Below are 20,352 nucleotides of genomic sequence, written 5' to 3'. Positions count from 1 at the left end.
GGGGTCAAAGGTCCAATTCATTTGAGTTCTCAGACGATTTCATTATTTCTGTTTGATGTCTGTGGGTTTAATGAAGGGCAGCGGTGCTCGTGTTTGTGTTGTTTGTGATTTATGAGCGACTCGAGAATCTCAGAATCCAGGTTACCTGTTAATCTTTCATCTATTAAACATATTGCAGGCTGAAAGTGGATCTGGATGGAATATTGTTTAGCAGGTCATCTCTGGTTTAGCTCAGATAAATAACATCTACATGAACTCACTTTCTGTGTTACGTCTGATTAGTCCGGCCTAGAGTTCAAAAAGCGGCCCGTAATCAAACGCTGCCTTAAAATGGATGTGTTTTGAAGTTTTATGACTGATGGATGCCAAAAATCCTCATTTAACCCTCATAACGCATTCTAGTCTGTTTTGACGTGGAAGAGATGCAGAAAAATGTCTAAAAATTTGTAGTTTTTAGTTAAAGATTAGGGGTGGGCATAGATTAATTTTTTTAATCTAGATTAATCTAGATTAAATCTTGGAATTAATCTAGATTAATCTAGATTAAAATGGCTAATTTGAATTCTGCTGAAGGCATTCAGAATATGTGTGCTACCCAAATAATGACTTAAAGTCTTTGAGAATGGATCATAAAGCTCATAAAGCTGTTCTATGATAATTTGTTGATGAAAATAAATTATGTTCAATTAGATGTACTTGTGTTTACTAACTAACTAACACTGAAATTATTTTTTCTCCCTATTAGATTGTGTTTTTTTAACGTCAACACCTACCCAACCCATTACATGTTACACCGTACTTTTATTTTGACAGGTTGCCGTGAAGTTTGTGTCATACAGTATGATATGATGCTAGTTTTCTCAAATGAAACGGTAAAAGTGACACTCACAGCAGTTTGGGAGATTGAGTTTATCTGTTCATGTGAGATGAAAATGCCAAAAATTACCGGGAGCGTCACGTGTGTTTCAGTATGCGTGTAGTAAAAGCTCGTCTCCGCAATGCATACATACAGCTAGGCAAACGGAACATATCGGATTCATATTAAAACGGTCTTTTTGCATTTCAGTTTTCACAGACACTAGTCCATATCGCGATTTGAATTAAGTGACTGACCAACATTTGATTTATGAATCCAAAAAACGACGAATTTACGTGGCATTTCGCTATAGTAGATCCGGTTTTTATGAATGGAGGACGGCGCGATCCCGTCTGTGTTTTGGCGGAGGAGACGTAAACGCGCGACCATATTCTATAGTCTTTGGTATACATCCGCGTTAAACTATCAAGGTGAAAGTCATCATAGCTTGCTTAGTTTACACCCAGCTCCCAACCCAAATTTGAGAATAGATTAACGGCGATATTTTTTTTATCGCGCGATAAGAGTTTCACGTTAACGCAGCACGTTAACGCCGATAACGGCCCACCACTATTAAAGATACATATAATTTGTTTTTATCAGATTTTTTAGTCATTTTTTTAAAGATTTGTCATCTTTTGTAGGTTTCGTGTTTGGGTCATTATGACCCAGTGTGTAATAATTTTGGTGAATTATCTATGGAGTTATATTAGTGTTAGAAACTTTTATAAAAATATATTTAGTTTTTTCCCTATACCTCACATACTTTAGGACTTAATTTTGTTAATAAGCATGAATATGTTTGACTATTAATGAACCATTCCAGCATGAAAAAAAAAAAATTACTGTAAAAAAAAAAGCAGATCCAGATGGAATATTGTTCGCCGAGTCGTCTCTGGTTTAGCACAGATAAATAACGTCTGATTAGTCCAGTTTGGAGTTTAGAAAGCAGCCATAAATCAAACGCCACTTCAAAATAATGGATGTATTTTAATTAGTTAATTAGTTTTAAGTAAAGGAATGAAACTTTGCAAATGGTTTAAAACCCTCAAAGTACACATTATTTATAATTTTTTTAAGAGATTAGTTATTTTTTACAGGTTTCGTATTCCGGTCATTTTGACCTGGTGTGCATGGAGCACTATTAGTCTCAAAATACTTTTGGTACATTATCTATGGAGTTATATTAATGTCAAAAACGTCTATAAAATATGGTTAGTTTTCCCTATATCTCACATACTTTAGGGCTTAATTTTGTAAATGAGCATGAATATGTAAGCCTATGCATGAAAAATGTATCATTTTTTAAATCTAAAACTAAAATTTCATATTACTATTAACCCGTGTTTATGTGCAAATAGAAAATGGCACAGATTTAGGGTTATGAGGGCTATGAATCTGATCTGGAACATGTAATTTTTTTCTTTGTTTTTTCTTTTTTCTCTCTCAGTGGCAAAACATTTCTTGGAAACAATGAAGACTAAACAAAACACCTTTCACATTTTCTGTCTCAAACACAAAGGCGCAGACAACTCAGAGACTGAATGAGAGTTAGACAATAGAGCCGTCGATTCCAGGAAAGATCGGTTTTGTCTTCGAAAGCTGATTCTCACAGATATGATAATGAAGCTGTAAACACATAATTTCTTAGAAACGCTTCTTCTTTACTGTTTACGGCGTTTATTGTTCTGTGGATTGTTCACAAATGTTCAGATGAATGTAGGCTGATGTCTGTAATCCTCCAATGCTCAATTTTATGTCACTGAAAAGCTCAGGAAGTCCACAAACACTTCAGATGTTTGCACATCGATCTTCATGACATTATTTGTGTTTCATCTGAAGCTGGAGCTCTCCATATGAAGGGATCGTCTGATTATGATTCTGACGATAATGATCAAAGACATTTTAGTAGTCGTCTGTAAAATCCAAGACAAAAAGACAGAGCTTTCATGCTTTTTGTTCAAAACAACAAGAATAGCAACAGAAAGTCCAAAAAGGTTTTTTTTTTTCTGTTTTACTGTTTAATAATTAAAAAAATATATATTAAGTATGATAATAATGAAAAATAAAAATGTAATTTTTAAAAAATAAAATACATTTTAATCTATATAAAAAATACATGCTCCTAAAAGACCACTGATTTGTTGTTTAATGATTAGAAATGTTATTTAATTTCATTTGAAATGATTAAATATAATAAAAAGTCTAATCCATTGTTTTATATATTTATTGTTTATTAATATAAATAAATATAATTAAAATATAAATATAATTTTAAAAACTAAGCCTAAGTCTAAATATATTTTTAAATATAAATCTAAAAATAAATACAAGACATTTTTCTATTTTTTTATCATTTTAAAAACATTTAATGATTAAATATCATTTTAAATATCAAAAATCTAATTTACAATATGAATAAATATAATTAAAAACACGAAGCCTATGTCTTTAAATATGATTTTTTTTAATATAAATATTTTTAATATAATATAAATATTTAAAAAATGTAATTTTTTATTTAAAATGAATAAACAATTTAAAAACTAATATGTCTTCAAATATGAATACATGTTTTTTAATATAAATCTAAAGATAAATACAACAATGCATATTCCAAAAAAAGAAATTTCTATCTAATTGTTGTCTAATTGTTGTTTTTAATAATGTGCGTGTGCGTGTGCGTCTGCGTCTGCGTCTGCGTCTGCGCGTGCGCGTTGGCTGTGCGCGTGCGTCTGCGTCTGCGTGTGCGTGTGCGTGTGCGTTTGCGTCTGCGTGTGCGCGTGCGCGTGTGTGTGTGTGTGTGTGTTGCATGCTGAAGTGTTTTAGTGTCAGGTTCTGGAGTGTTTTGTTCAGTGGGACGTTCATTAGCGGCGTGTCTGGTGGTTTAATCGTGTTGTGGTGTTTCTGAAGGAGTAGTTTTGTTGTGTGGATGTTTTATAATAACAGTGTGTTTCTCAGGAATGATCTGTGATTAGCACGTTTAATCGACTGCATTAAATCAATTGTTTCAGTAGACCAGAGCGTTTCATGAATCAGTCAGCTTTAACATTGTTGTGAGGTTAAGCTGATGCGCCGCATCCATTCAGCGTGACACCAATCGATCACCGCTTTCTTTCTGACGGTCTGCGTAGTGTTTCAGGAAAATAACTGACTGAATCAAGAGCCGATAGTTTCCACATTGTTTACTACAGCTGTACAGCTTCCGTTCTTGATGTCTTGATCATGCAACATGCACGAATATATATAAAACCTAACTCTAGATTTATGTTTTTTAAATCAAATTAAACAATAAATCAGAAGAAATGGCCTTATAGGAACATTGTTTTGTAATATTATTATTTTTTTTTTATTTAAACATTTATATTTACAAACTTTCGATTTATGTTTATCAAGTTGGCTTGAAAAAGACTAGACTTACAATGACAAAATGTCAAAACTCCCAGAATCCTTGGAGACTCAATCAAGCTTCTCTTCTATGAACTGTATTTATAATCCATTTAAACTCATTTAATCTATCACTAAACAAGCCTAGCAACTAGCAACATGCTAGTAGCTTGCTAATCATGCTAGGAACAGGCTAATATGCTAGTAACAAGCTAATCGTGCTGAAAACATGCTAACATGCAGGTAACATACTAATAATGCTAGAAACATGCTAATCATGCTTTGCTAGTAACTTGCAAATAATGCTAGAATCATACTAACAGCATGCTAGTGACATGCTAATCATGCTAAAAACATGCTAACAACATGCTAATCATGCTAGAAACATGTTAACCATGCTGGAATCATGTTAACAACATGCTAGTGATTCACAAATCATGCTAACATGTTAGTAAAATGTTAAACATGTTAACAACATGCTAATCATGATAGAATCACATTAACAGCATGACAGTAGCTTAATCATGCTAGAAACATGCTTTTAACAATAGAATCACGTTTACCACATGCTAGTAACATGTTAATCATGCCAGAAACATGCTAGTAAAATGCTAATCATGCTAGAATAATGCTAGCAACATGCTAGCTTGCTAATCATGCTAGAATCATACTAACATGTTAGCAACTTGATAATCATGGTAACATGTTAGTTACATGCTAATCATGCTAGAATCATACTGACAACATGATAGTAATTTTATAACCATGCTAACAACATGCTAGAAACATGCTAAATATGCCAGTAACATGCTAATCATGGTAAAATCATGTTAGTAGCTTGTTAATCATGCTAGAATCATACTAACATGCTAGTAACTTGATAACCATGGTAACAACATGATAAACATGTTAGCAAAATGCTAGTAACATGCAAACCATGATAAAACCATGCTAACGACGTGCTAGTAGCTTGCTAATCATGCTGGAGTCATGCTAACAAAATGCTAGTAACTTGATAATCATGCTAGAAACATGTTAACAACATGTTGGTAACATGTTATTTATGCTAGCAACATGATAATCATGCTAACGACATGCTAACAAAATGCTAGTAACTCGTTAATCATGCTAGAATCACACTAACGACATGCTAGTAACTTGATAATCATGCTAGCAACATTTTAATCATGCTAACGACATGCTAATAATATGCTATTAACTTGTTAATCATGCTAGAAACATGCTAGTAACTTGCTAATCATTATAACAAAACGCTAGTTACATGTTAATCATGTTAGTAACATGCTAGCATGCTGTCTATGAAATCTTTAAAAACTACTTCAACTGAAAACCTTCAAACTCCTTGCTTTTAAAGCTATTTCTAACTTCCCGTTTTAGCTTTCTAAAGCCAACTTCAAAGTTATTCTTGACAAACTTTTTATGTAGTTAATGTTAATTTAAATGAATAAATCCAGGGGAAAAGGTGATAATTATATTTAATCATTTCAATTTGAATGTAAAAAAAATGACGTTTATTTAATTTTTTTATGAGTATATGTGTATATGTTTACGTTCTTAAACAAACGACATTAATAAATAAGACTCCTTTCAGTAAGGCCTTGTTTTGTAACAGGCTTGTGTTTTCTCCTGCGTTCATCGGTGGTTTGTGATGATGTTTTCTCTCGGTCTGTGGTTTGTTTGCTGCGAGCGGCTGGTTTTGTCAGTCGGAGAATCCAGCATTTCACGGCGTTACATCAGTTCCTCACGCTGACGCTAATGCATTCATGCTCCTCTGGAGACGCCAGTCAGTGATGAGCAGAAGACCATCACAGCGGCTGTGAAAGTGGTTTCATGTCGTCTGTAGTTTCACATGATCTCAGATCAGAGCTGAAGCTGCGTTTGTCTGTCAGACTCATTAAAGGAGTAGTTCACTTTCATGACAACAATGCACAGATAATGTACTCACCCCCTTGTCATCCAAGATGTTCACGTCTTTCTTTCCTCAGTCGTAAAGAAATTATGTTTTTTTGAGGAAAACATTTGAGGATTTCTCTCTTTATAATGGACATGGATGGAGCCCCGAAGTTTGAACTTCCGAAATGCAGTTTAAATGCAGCTTCAAAATGCTCTAAACGATCCCAGTCGAGGAGGAAGGGTCTTATCTAGCGAAACGATTATTTTCGAAACAAATTGACAATTTATATACTTTGTAACCTCAAATGCTGGTCTTGTCTCATCTCTGCGCAGCTCATGTGAAGTCTGTGATTCAGGTAAATGCAGTTAGGGTACGTCTAAAAACTCCCATCTGGTTTATGTCTTCAATGTCAAAATCGTCCTATAATGCTGTTTTTACCTTTTTTTGTAAAGGGAGTTTGAGTTTCTTTGTATGTTCACTTTGTAAACACTATGTCGGTACTTTTGCAGCGATCTAAGGCGATTTTGAAGTTAGGGAAGAAAACCAGATGGGAGTTTTTAGACGTACCCTAACTGTATTTACCCCAATCACACAGACTTCACATGAGCTGCGCAGAGATAAGACAAGACGAGCATTTGAGGTTACAAAGTATATAAATTGTCAATTTGTTTCGAAAATAACCGATCGTTTCGCTAGATAAGACCCTTCCTCCTCGACTGGGATCGTTTAGAGCATTTTGAAGCTGCATTTAAACTGCATTTCGGAAGTTCAAACTTCGGGGCTCCATCCATATCCATTATAAAGAGAGAAATCCTCAAATGTTTTCCTCAAAAAAACATAATTTCTTTACGACTGAGGAAAGAAAGACATGAACATCTTGGATGACAAGGGGGTGAGTACATTATCTGTGCATTGTTGTTATGAAAGTGAACTAATCCTTTAAAGCAGCTAATTGCTTTGGTTACAGTGGATTTTCACATGTTTGCTCAGCTTCCTCTAACAGACTGAACACTGTGCTCTATATAAAAGCACACTTCAGATGGGAAAATGTTTAAATAAATAAATAAATAAATAAAAGTGCTAAAATAAATGTTTGGGGTTTTTTGTAATTGCGGAAACATGTTAATTAAAATAGTGCAAATAATATGACTTTTTTGTAAATGTTACAATAAATGTTTAAAAATGCAGTTAAAAAGGTTTTTAAAATTAAGAAAAAATGCAGTTTACATGTTATTTAAAATATTTATTCTTTTATTAGGAAAAGTGTGAAAATAATAAAATATTAAAATATTGAAAGTAATATAAAAATAGTATTAAAAAATACAGTTTTTAACATTCTTTTCATGTTTATTATTTTACAAGCTGTAAAAAATACTGTTTATATTATTTATTTAAATGAAATGTTTATAAATAGTTGGTAAATACATTTGATTTATTTATTTTGTAATGTGTGAGAAATAATTAAATGCTCACACAAAACATTGCTTATAAATATAAAATAAAAATAAAATGACAAATAGTTATAAATAGTTAAGTACCCTTTTAAATATTTTTACAGCAAAATACAAGTTCATTAGTTCCCTCTCAGTCGGTCTCTACGACGTCACGTCGGAGACCGACGAATTGGGATATCGCTTTAGAGATACCAATCCTCTTCGTGTGTAAACTAAACGAGCCAATGCACATTGGCATGCATGATTGCATCCAGCTGTCGCTGATCACAGCGTGAGCATAAATACACAGCAGGTGCAATGCATAGACAGCATTTCGCATCGGAGCCGATCTTCTTTGAGAGAGACGCAACGAGCCATTCTTCTAGAACTCTTACTGCGGTGTTGGCGGTACGGCGCGTCAGCGGTGGTGGTCTCCTGTGGGTGGAAAAAGCGCGCAGTCAAGGATTGCACTACCTGCCTTCTGTGTCGCAGCGGCCATCTCCCCTGTGTGCTTCAGCATTAGAGCAGTTTCTAAAAGAGTATCACGGGTGAACGTCTTTTTAAAGACGAGGCATTTGAAACACAATGCCGTTTCACCCGTGCGTTTCTGGATGCGGTCGTTACCTGGCGCCAGGTGATGGTCACGATCGCTGTCTGACGTGTCTGGGTATTGAGCACGCTCAGGCGGCGTTTGTGGATGAGTCATGCTGTCATTGCGGCGGCATGTCCATCACGGAGCTGCGGACCAGACTCCGCTTCCTGCAAAGGGGCGGGGTGCCAGTTCCTCTGCCCAGATCTACCGTTCCCCCCGGCAAACGCCGGGGGGACTCTACCTCTGGCAGAGGGCTGACTGGTCTGACGGTGACGGTGGGGAATTTCCCGGCGGGTGATCCGCTGGGGGTTCCTCCTTCCACCGACAGCCCGTTCCATCTGGAGCTCCCAGAAGAGTGTTCGGGTCCTCTTCGTGAGGCACCGCTCATTACTTTTGGGGCTCCCCCTGACGACCGGATGTCAATCGCTGCATCGGGGGGTGAGCCAGACTTCTCGGGGGAGGACGATTCCGGATCGCTGCCGTCCACTGGGCGGTCAGCGGTGCCGGATACCGACCCCGAGATGATGGCTATGCTTTCCCGGGCCGCCGAGAGGGTAGGGCTTGAATGGAACCCTCCATCACGTCCCGACCCCTCTCGGCTGGATGACTGGTATCTTGGGGTGGCCCGCGCTGGTTCTCAGCGTCCCACCCCAGTGCCCTTCTTCCCGGAGGTGCATGATGAGCTTACTGGGACGTGGATGGCACCTTTTACTGCCAGAAACCGCTCCAGTGGCACGTCCTCCCTCACCACCCTTGATGGCGGACCAGCGCGGGGGTACGCGGCTGTCCCGCCGGTGGAGCGTGCGGTGGCGATGCAATTGTGTCCCGGCGCCGCTTCCACCTGGCGGGGCAACCCGTTGCTCCCCTCCCGGGCCTGTAGGCACTCGTCGGCTCTGATCGGCAGTGCCTACACGGCTTGTGGCGCTGCTGGCTCCGCCCTACACGCTATGGCGTTGTTACAGGTCCATCAGGCCCAGGCACTGAAGGACCTGTACGAGGGTGGTCACGACCCGGAAGTTCTACGTGAACTCCGTATCGCTACGGACCTCGCGCTACGAGCGACGAAGGTTACGGCGCGGTCTCTGGGTCGTGCGATGTCCACGATGGTGGTCCAGGAACGCCATCTCTGGCTGTGTCTGGCCGACATGAGGGAAGCAGACAAGGTCAGGTTCCTGAATGCCCCCGTGTCCCAGACCGGCCTCTTCGGCGACGCGGTCGAAAACTTCGCCCAGCAGTTTTCGGCCGCCCAGAAGCAGACTGAGGCCATCAGTCATATCCTGCCCCGGCGTGCTCCCGCTGCTGCCTCCACCCAGCCGCCGGCGGCACCTCGGTCTGCTCGTCGCCGAGGGCGGCCCCCTGCCTCCGCCCCCGCTCCACAGCAGCCTGCGCAGCAGCCTTCACGGCGGCGCCGTGGAGCCGGTCCCAGGGCGGCCGCCCCGCCCGTCCAGGCTCCCACCAAGACCAGTGGGAAACGCAAGAACAAGCGTCCCTGAGACGGGCGACCCAGAGATGGAGGAAGCTGCTCTTCGGGAGATGGTGATCGCACCACTCCCTCCCCCGGAGGAGGGCCGGGCGGAGAATCTTTTGTTTCCTTTAAAAAAGTTTCTTTTAAGAAACCCGTCATCGGCCTCACGGTCGGTGACACCCAAATTTTCAATAAAAGAGCAGTTTCTACTATCTCTGGGTCCCCAGAGGGGACAGCGGGTGTTGCACGGGTTAGCCCCGGGCTTCACCCCCTCTCCCCTCCCGCCAGCAAATGGCGCTGGGCGGTTGGAGAGTGCGGTAAGACGGACTACTCACGCACCAGCTGCCAGAACGCAGGTAAATGTCTTGCACACACCACACACAGACACCCTGACCCCGCTTCGGACCGGCATAGAGACGCCCGAGCGGGGTCCCTGCGTTCCACCTCGCTGCCCCCCCGCAGGTACGTCAGTGGTCCCGCTGGTCCCTCTTGTACGTTGGCTGGGGGCCTGGAGAGGGCTTCCCAGTCCGTCTTGCTGGCTCCTCCGGACCATCAGGCTCGGCTACGCGATTCAGTTCGCCCGGCGTCCGCCTCGGTTCAGGGGCATCCACTTCACTACAGTGAAAGTAGCAGATGCCCCTGTCCTACGGGCAGAGATTGCTACCTTGCTGGCGAAGAAAGCAATAGAGCCGGTCCCTCTAGCCGATATGAAGACAGGGTTTTACAGCCCCTACTTCATAGTACCCAAGAAAAGCGGCGGTTTACGACCGATCCTGGACCTGCGCATCTTGAATCGAGCTCTTCACAAGCTACCTTTCAGAATGCTCACACAAAAACACATCCTCAGATGTGTTCGTCCCCAGGATTGGTTCGCAGCGATCGACCTGAAGGACGCGTACTTTCATGTTTCGATCCTTCCGCGCCACAGACCATTTCTGCGGTTCGCGTTCGAAGGCAGAGCATATCAGTACAAGGTCCTGCCCTTCGGGCTGTCCCTCTCCCCCCGTGTCTTCACGAAAGTCGCGGAGGCGGCCCTTGTTCCCCTCAAGGAACAGGGCGTTCGTATCCTCAACTACCTCGACGACTGGCTGATACTAGCACACTCTCGAGAGCAGTTATGCGAACACAGGGACCTGGTGTTGGCACACCTCGCCCGCTTGGGCCTTCGGGTCAACTGGGAAAAGAGCAAACTCTCCCCCGTGCAGAGGATCTCTTTTCTTGGTGTGGAACTGGACTCGGTCAGCCAAACAGCTCGCCTCACGCAAGAGCGGGCTCAGTCGGTGCTGAACTGCTTGAATACGTTCAAGAGCAGAGAAGTGGTCCCACTGAAACAGTTTCAGAGGCTCCTGGGGCATATGGCAGCAGCTACGGCAGTCTTACCGCTTGGCCTGCTCCATATGAGGCCACTTCAGCACTGGCTTCATGGCCGAGTCCCGAGGAGAGCGTGGCAGCGCGGCACTCTCCGGGTCAAAGTAACCTCGGCCTGTCGCCTAACCTTCACCCCGTGGTCAGACCTAGCTTTTCTTCGGGCAGGAGTTCCCTTAGAACAGGTCTCCAGGCACGCTGTGGTACACACGGATGCCTCCACCACCGGTTGGGGAGCCACGTACAACGGGCAGGCAGTGTCGGGGGTTTGGACGAGCCCCCAGCTACACTGGCATATCAACTGCCTAGAGCTGCTGGCAGTACGCCTTGCCTTGAACCGTCTCAAAGGGCGCCTTCGAGGCAAACACGTGCTGGTCCGTACGGACAACACTGCGACCGTTGCGTACATCAACCGACAAGGTGGTCTACGCTCCCGTCGCATGTCGCAGCTCGCCCGTTCTCTCCTCCTCTGGAGTCAGAAGCATCTGAGGTCGCTTCGTGCCATTCACATTCCGGGTTTGCTCAACCGTGCAGCCGACGAGCTCTCACGAGCTGCGCTTCCCGGAGAGTGGAGACTCCATCCCCAGTCGGTCCAGCTGATCTGGAGACGTTTCGGGAAAGCTCAGGTAGACCTGTTTGCTTCTCCAGAGACGTCCCACTGCCAGCTCTTTTACTCCCTGACCGAGGGTACACTCGGCACGGACTCCCTGGCATGCAGCTGGCCACGGGGCCTTCGCAAGTATGCGTTTCCCCCAGTGAGCCTTCTCGCACAGACACTGTGCAAGGTCAGGGAGGACGAGGAGCAGGTCCTGTTAGTGGCGCCTTACTGGCCTACTCGGACCTGGTTCCCAGAACTGATGCTCCTCGCGACAGCCCCTCCCTGGCGGATTCCTCTGAGGAAGGATTTACTGACTCAGAGACGGGGCACCCTGTGGCACCCGCGTCCAGACCTCTGGAAACTACATGTCTGGTCCCTGGACGGGACGCGGAGGTTCTGAGTGATCTACCCCAAGGAGTGGTAGACACCATCACTTCGGCGAGAGCTGCATCCACGAGACATGCTTACGCCTTGAAGTGGAACCTGTTCGTCGAATGGGCTTTCTCAAGAAATGAGGATCCCCGAAGATGCTCGGTCGGAGTCGTGCTTACCTTTTTGCAGCAAGGGTTGGAGCGTAGGCTGTCACCCTCCACCCTTAAGGTCTATGTGGCCGCTATTTCTGCAAACCATGACCCCGTTGAAGGAAGGTCAGTAGGTAGGCACGACCTGGTCGTCAGGTTTCTCAGGGGAGCCAGGAGGTTAAATCCTCCTAGGCCCCCCTCCGTACCCTCTTGGGACCTGTCTCTGGTGCTCACAGCACTACAGCGGGTCCCCTTTGAGCCTTTACAGTCAGTCGAGCTGAAGTATCTCTCTATGAAGACTCTGCTCCTGCTGGCATTGGCCTCCATCAAGAGGGTAGGGGACCTGCAGGCGTTTTCGGTCGACGATTCGTGCCTTCAGTTCGGGCCGGCAGATTCCCAGGTAACCCTGAGGCCCCGGCCTGGCTACGTGCCCAAGGTTCCCACTACTCCCTTCAGGGACCAAGTGGTGAGCCTGCAAGCGCTGCCCCCGGAGGAGGCAGACCCAGCCCTAGCTTTGCTTTGTCCCGTCCGAGCATTAAGATGCTACGTCGACCGGACGCAAAGCTTCAGGACCTCAGATCAGCTCTTTATTTGTCACGGAGGACGGCAGAAGGGGAAGGCCGTCTCCAAGCAGAGGATGGCACACTGGATAGTGGATGCCATCGCCTTGGCTTATCAAGCTCAGGGCGTGCCCTGCCCGCTCAGGTTGCGAGCTCACTCTACTAGGAGTATTGCATCCTCCTGGGCGCTGGCTCGTGGCGCCTCGCTATCTGACATTTGTAGAGCTGCGGGTTGGGCGACCCCTAACACGTTCGCTAGGTTTTATAGCCTTCGTGTAGAGCCAGTCTCCTCCTGTGTTCTCACCTCAAACGGGTAGAAGCACTGAGAGGCACTGGCTCAGGTCGGCTTGCTATCTTCTCCAGAGTGTCCATGAAGACCCTGTCGAGTCCTCCTTCCTCGGCTCCAGACGTAGCGGAGCGTCTAGGCGCCAGGCCTCTCTCGATGAATCTTTAGAACCGATAGAAGGCTTAGGATACATGAGAGACTTAAGTGAATCCCATATGTCTTCCACGGTACCCACAGAGACCGTGTTTCCCCGGTAACCTTCTACCATCTTCACGAGGGTTCAATCACCTCCATTCTTCCATATGTCCTAATTGAGCCATATGCGTATTGCTCCGAACCTCCTGCGGGATGGGTGGGAGCTCCGCACGTTCCCAGTGCTCCAGCTTCACTAAGTAGGTAGTGCTATGTTATACAGTGACTGGTCTTTTCTGATCCGCCCTTGGCCTTAGCAAAAATTGGAGGCCAGGTGGCTTGCTCAGGACACTGGAGGGGGGCAGCAGCTGCGGCGCTTTGCTAGGGATCCCAATTCGTCGGTCTCCGACGTGACGTCGTAGAGACCGACTGAGAGGGAACGTCTTGGTTACGTATGTAACCCTCGTTCCCTGAAGGAGGGAACGGAGACGTCACGTCCCGTCGCCTCAGCTGCTGTACCACCGCTGTGCGGCCGGACCCAAGCTCGGCTCCTCAGCGAAATCCTGTCTATGCATTGCACCTGCTGTGTATTTATGCTCACGCTGTGATCAGCGACAGCTGGATGCAATCATGCATGCCAATGTGCATTGGCTCGTTTAGTTTACACACGAAGAGGATTGGTATCTCTAAAGCGATATCCCAATTCGTCGGTCTCCGACGTGACGTCTCCGTTCCCTCCTTCAGGGAACGAGGGTTACATACGTAACCAAGACGTTTTTCACAATTACGTGTTTCATTCAATGTGTTACTTGCTGTTTCTTTGTAATTGTTACAATGTTACAATAAATATTTTAAAAAATTACATTTTTTAACAAATTAGGAAAAATGTTTTACATGTAGTGTAAAAGTGTAATAAAAATAGTAAAAGTAATATAAAATAGTAAAAAATACTGTTTGTAAATGGTAAAAAAGTGCAAATACTGTTTTCAATTTAACAAGCAGTAAAAAATACTGTCTATATTTATTATTTATTTATTTATTTAAACAAAAACATTTTAAATAGTTGTTAAATACATTATAATTATCACATTCTTGTGTAGTTTTTTTTTTATTTATTTTGTGTGTGAAGAAATAAATAAATCCTCACACAAAAAAATATTTTATAAATTGGAAATAAAAAGAAAATAACAAACATTTATTAAAAAAAAGTTAAGCACGCTTTAAATATCTTTAAAAAAGATTTTTCAGAAATTTATTGGAGTATTTTTATACTCCAACAAAATACTATTTTAATAAAATTTTCATTCAGTGTTACTTACTGTTTCTTTGTAATTAGGTTAAAATGTTACAAAAAAAATTTTTTAAATAAATGTCAAAATATCTATAAAAATATTCTTCAGTCATAAATTAAAAAATATATATATATTTGAGTATTTTTACAACAAAATACAATTTCAGTCCTTTTGAAATTACGAGTCAAAACAAACTTGCTGTTTCTTTGTAATTATTAGTAAAATTTACTAACAATTTCTGCAATTTAGTAATTGTATTTATTTATTCATTTTGCTTTTCATATTGGTTTTTTGGTCAATTATATGGTCAATTTGGAAAATGTTCATTAATTGAATGTTTACATCTTTTCTCTTTACAGCTCCCATCAATCCTCATCTGAGTGAGTATTTGTTTATTTATTCCTTTCTTTCTTTCTTTTATTTCTTAGAGCTGATCGTTTATTCTGAGGAGTGAAGAATCTGATATGAAGTATTTGCGCTGTTCTCTGTGCGGTGCTTAGTTTTGTCTCAGGTGTTCTTGAGGATGTGTTAGTTTTAGTGGTGAGGTTAAAGTCTCAGTTTATATTCTCTATAGTGAAGAGCGTCTCTCCTCCGGCCGTCAGCAGAAAAGCTCCAGCGTCTGAAGGTCACGCTCTGCTCCGCTCCTGCTGGAGTTCAATCAAATCAATGAATATTTATCAACAAACAGCTCCTGCTGAATCCCAATGACTGCAGCCGCTCCTCAGAACAGCGGACGGAGCATTTAGAGAGTCCGATGCTGGAATCGTCCTGCTCAATGTGTTATGGTGTTAATGACAGTCCTGATATGGTTTACTCGCTCAGGCATTGATGAAGAAGCTCGCTTCAGAACAATCCTGTGTGTTAAGTTCATATGTGAACCAGAAGCACAAAACATAGGGTCAAAATTACAGGGGTTTTTTTCTTTTATACCAAAAATCATTAGGATTTTAAGTAACGATCATGTTCCATGAAAATATTTTGTACATCTCCAACCATAAATATATCAAAACTTAATTTTTTATTAGTAATATGCATGGCTAAAAACTTAATTTGGACAACTTTAAAAGCGATTTTCTCAATATTTAGATTTTTTTTGCACCCTCCGATTACAGTTTTTCAAATAGTTGTATCTCAGCCCAATCCTACACTGCAAAAAATGCTTTTCTTACTAAGATTTTTTGTCTCGTTTCCAGCCAAAATATCTAAAAATTCTTAAATCAAGAAGGATTTTCTAGACGAGTAAAAATTAATGTCTTATTTTCAGAAAAAAAAAAAGTCAAAATTAAGTGTGTTTCTTCTTGAAACAAGCAAAATAATCTGCCAATGGGGTAAGAAAAATAATCTTGTTTTCTGTTTGAAATAAGATTTTTTTTCTTACCCCATTGGCAGATTATTTTGCTTGTTCTAAGAAAAAATAACTTAATTTTGGCATGTTTATTCTGAAAACAAGAAAATAATTTTTACTCGTCCAGAAAATCCTTCTTGATTTAAGAATTTTTAGATATTTTGGCTGGAAACAAGACAAAAAATCTAAGTAAGAAAATCATTTTTTGCAGTGTAACAAGTTTATTTATTCTTTCAGATGATGCATAATTCCCAATTTCAAAACATTAACCCTTATGACTGGTTTTGTTGTCCAGGGTCACATAAGGATGTAATGTAATGTTAGTGATAATGCTGCTGCAGCACTGTTTACACTGATAATATAAAGAGTCATTAAGAGATTTTAGCTGAATTTCACTTTTGTATTTAGGGTTATGATTAGCGGTAAGTTAGAAAATATGTAAATGTAATGTGTGCAATGTGTATATTACACACAAACACAATATAATTAATAATAAACATAATTAAATAAAGAAATAATTATTATACACTGCAAAAAAAAATCTTACTTAGATTTTTTGTCTTGTTTCCAGCCAAAGTATTCAGAAATTCTTAAATCAAGAAGGATTTTCTAGACGAGTAAAAATTATTGTCTTGTTTTCAGAAGAAAAAAAAACAGAAAACAAGATTATTTTTCTTACCCCATTGGCAGATTATCTCTAATCTCTAAGCGCATACACAGAACAGTGCAAATTCTCTTTTGTGCTTTTAAAAACATGACATCAAATAAACATTAATAATTCAAGCACGGTCCATTTTTAATGCAAGTCACGTTACATGATGTTACTGATTTTCATGTGACCCAGTTTATAAAGGAGCGAAAGCGCACAAAGGGGGCAGAATCAGAAGCAATAATTGTTTTATCTAGATAATTGTATTTTCATAATTGTTTGGAGCCAAAATCAAAATTCAAAACTGAATTTCGATTAATTGCACAGCCCTAGTTGAAAGTGCAACTTTTTTTGGATAGTTATTGATATTCATTCTCCAGACAATCTTCCTGCATGGTTTGGTTCCGATCAGGCGAAAAACCCAGCACTATTTCGGAAAAATATGTTTTTCAAAAAATGCAACTGGGTGATGGAGGCATGCATTTTGTCTGCCATGAGCCAAGGATTGAGACTGAGGGTTTAGGAGTTATGAGGGATTTCGTACTTTTGATCGCTGTAGCGCCCCCGTCAGGCCGATTGGGGCGAGCATTGGTGACATCGTAGGGGGTGTGAGTACTACCATCCCTCCAAGTTTCAAGTCTCTACAACCTATGGTTTGGTTTGCACAATCATTTTTGCGATTGCTGATGCTTGAACCCCTTAAAAATATGATAATATTAATTTATCAAATAATCTATATATATATATATATATATATATATATATATATATATATGATGACAGATTTCATGTTCTGTCATGTTCACGCTCTCTATAACCCATGTTATCATTGTTTCTCAGGAGAGTTTCACTGCAGTTTTGAGGAAGATCCCATCTGCATGTTCACTCAAGAAAAGAACGATGACTTCGACTGGACGAGACACAGCGCAGCCACACGAGACACCAAATACACACCCAACACGGGGCCCAGCACAGACCGCAGCGGCTCCAAACAGGGTATGATGTATTACAAATATGATATGATCTTTTTTACATATTAAGGCGAGACACTGCAGGTGAATAGCATAAAAAAATTAACTAATAGTTATCACCTTACTGACCCAGTTGATTGATTACATTGATAATTGCAAACATTTTTTGTATTACAAGTTTTCTAAAATGTTAGGTTTAAATATGCAAGTGAGCCATTATTTAATAAAATATGCACTAATTTGCATGCATTTCTAGCACAAAAATCTAAACACTGGAGGAGGTCAGTTCTTGATTAATTTATTTGACATATTAGAGATCGAAAGATTTTACAGAGGGGGTTTTCTAATTTCGTCAAGCCATAATTCAGAATATATATATATACATATTTACATTATTTGGCGAATAAAATGTATATTAAAAAAAAGAAAATCATATCTGAACAAATCCCTCTGTAAAAACCTTCAGGATATAGACAGTAATAAAAAATGTAAAGTTTAGTGTGTAAGCGCTACTAAAGTGGAGATTTGTGGCTTTAAAAATCCTTTAAAAATATGCATTGTAATTGAAATCTATTGACACAAATAGATAAAGTGCTATAAAAGAAACACTTAAAAGTGTCTTTTGGATGTTTTCTTTCCACTAGTCTGAAAAAAACTAAAAGTTCAAAATCTCAAACTTGATAAGTCCATGAAAAACTGCGTTTTTGCCTGCAGTGTCTGCCCTGAAACATATTTACTTTATAATAAACTATATAGTTAATTGAACACAAAATATGTAAAACACACTGGAATTTCCGAGCCGAGCAGCAGGTTTTTAATCCTGGAGCTGATTTGTGAAGTTATCTTGAATTGCATTCGTATCCGCCGAGTTCCAATTAGTTAAGAGTGATTTCATCGGGATGAAGAAATTCAGCTTCAGATAAGGGCTGTCTGTTCCCAAACCGAGACCAAGTCCTCTGCGGATGAAGCCATGAGCCGCGTTTGATGACAGGAGGCTCCGGTGGGAAGGAGCGCCGCTAACGTGTAAATAATACATTGGCTTTAATCACCCTGATGACTCCTGACTGTCCGGCGTTTCATTCTCCTCAAGAGTCCTATAGAGACTTTAATTAGCACTCATCTCATTCAGGAGAGGAAACGCTGTTTGATTTTGGCTGGAGGGCTTTTTCACGGCCCACCTTTCAATGAGACCACGATCTGAAGAACAATCATCGGCGCCGTTCAACGTGACGCACATTACAATAGAAATGAGAGGAATGCTGGGAAACACATCCGCTTCACTTTGACACCGAGTGATAAATCATTCATCTATGGTAATAAATCATTTATGAATCAGTTGATTTATGGAATCAGAAAGTTTAAAAAAATATTTTTTGCATCCATTTATTTGATCAAAAATACAGGGAAAAAAAGTGATATTATGAAATATTATTGCAATTCAAAATAACATGTTTTATTTTAATGCACCTAAAAATATAATTTATTTCTGTGATGCAAAGCTACATTTTCAGCATCAATACTCCAGTTTTCAGTGTCACGTAATGCTTCAGAAATCATTCTAATATACTGATTTATAACTTAACCTCAATGTTGGAAACAGTTGTGTTGCTTAATATTTTGTTTGGTGATACTTTTTCAGAATTCTTTGATTAATAAAAATTGAAAAAGAACAACATTTGTTCCAAATAGAAATCTTTACTTTAAGAATTGAGTTATGTAAATTTGTCATTTTTCTAGTTATTTGTTTTTGCATAATTCTATTTGTTTTTTAATTTTGTTGTTTCAGTTTTAGTAATTTAGTTTTAGCAATTTTATTTCAGTTAGTTAGCATTACTATATATATTTTTTCTTTTTTTCTTTTATTTTAGCTTTAGTGTGTTTTAAAGTTTCAGTCATTTTATGTGCATTTGTCATTTTTATTAGATGTTGTTTTTTATCATTTTATTTAGCATTCATTATTTTTTGTACATTTATTTTCTAAACCTATTTTTAGTCTATTTTTAGTATATTTAGTAATTTAGTTTTAAAAAATAGAAAATTTTAAATAGGAACCTTTCCTATCAATATAAGTCTTTACTATCACTTTTTATCAATTTAACACATCCTTGCTAAATAAAAGTATTTTTTCTTTATATTAAGAAAATATTAAGCAGCACAACTGTTTCAAACACTAATAATAAATCAGCATATTAGAATGATTTCTGAAGGATCATTTGACACTGAAGACTGATGTAATGATGCTGAAAATTCAGCATTACATCAAAGGAATAAATAAAATTTTAAAGTATATTAAAATAGAAAACAACTTTTTTAAATTGCATTAACATTTCACAATATTACAGTATTTATCTGTATTTTTAATCAAATAAACACAGCCTTGATGAGCAGAAAAGTCTCCTTTAAAAAGCATTAAATATATATAGTGTGTGTGTGTGTATGTGTATATATATATATATATATATATATATATATGTATATGAAGTTTGCTGAGAATTTGGAAGAATGTGCAAATATATCTGTGTGTAAGTACGTGTCTCGTTGTGTTTGTGTTGTTATCAGGTTTCTACATGTACATTGAGACGTCCAGACCTCGTAAAGAGGGTGATACAGCTCGTCTCCTGAGCCCTACGTTCAACGTGGCCCCCAAAAACCCCTACAGCATCACCAGCCCGCCGGCGTACTGCTTCAGCTTCTACTACCACATGTATGGCAAACACATCGGTAAGAGCTATGACTTTCTATAGTAATGTGTCACATGTTCACTTCACCTGACACAGATCCACTGCTGCTAAAAAAAACTCTTGATGAATCTGTTGATGTTTCTACCATTTTTGCTTTTATTACACACAATTGCCTGCATTATAGGACTATTATATGACATATAAGTGACACAAAACTACTGCTGAAGTTAGAATTACACCATGTGACAACTAACCCCGCTTGGCCATATTTAGTTTGATCTGATGAACTGTCAAAAATAGTTTT

At 40.2% G+C, this 20,352-nt stretch overlaps 1 protein-coding gene across 1 annotated transcript in view; it reads left to right on the top strand.

The window, feature by feature from the left end:
• Nucleotides 1–20,352, top strand: part of LOC141348527 (MAM domain-containing glycosylphosphatidylinositol anchor protein 2) — a 48,347-nt gene that overhangs the window by 19,181 nt on the left and 8,814 nt on the right. The window contains exons 5-7 of the mRNA XM_073852814.1: nucleotides 14,762–14,782; nucleotides 17,237–17,392; nucleotides 19,927–20,088. Coding sequence (XP_073708915.1) covers nucleotides 14,762–14,782; nucleotides 17,237–17,392; nucleotides 19,927–20,088 — 339 coding nt within the window. The remainder of the gene's footprint in view (nucleotides 1–14,761; nucleotides 14,783–17,236; nucleotides 17,393–19,926; nucleotides 20,089–20,352) is intronic.

This window comes from Garra rufa, chromosome 13, assembly GCF_049309525.1.
Source record: "Garra rufa chromosome 13, GarRuf1.0, whole genome shotgun sequence".
Lineage (NCBI taxonomy): Eukaryota > Metazoa > Chordata > Actinopteri > Cypriniformes > Cyprinidae > Garra > Garra rufa.
The sequence above is the reverse complement of the archived record's forward strand: the minus strand, read 5'-3'. Positions and strand labels throughout refer to the sequence as shown.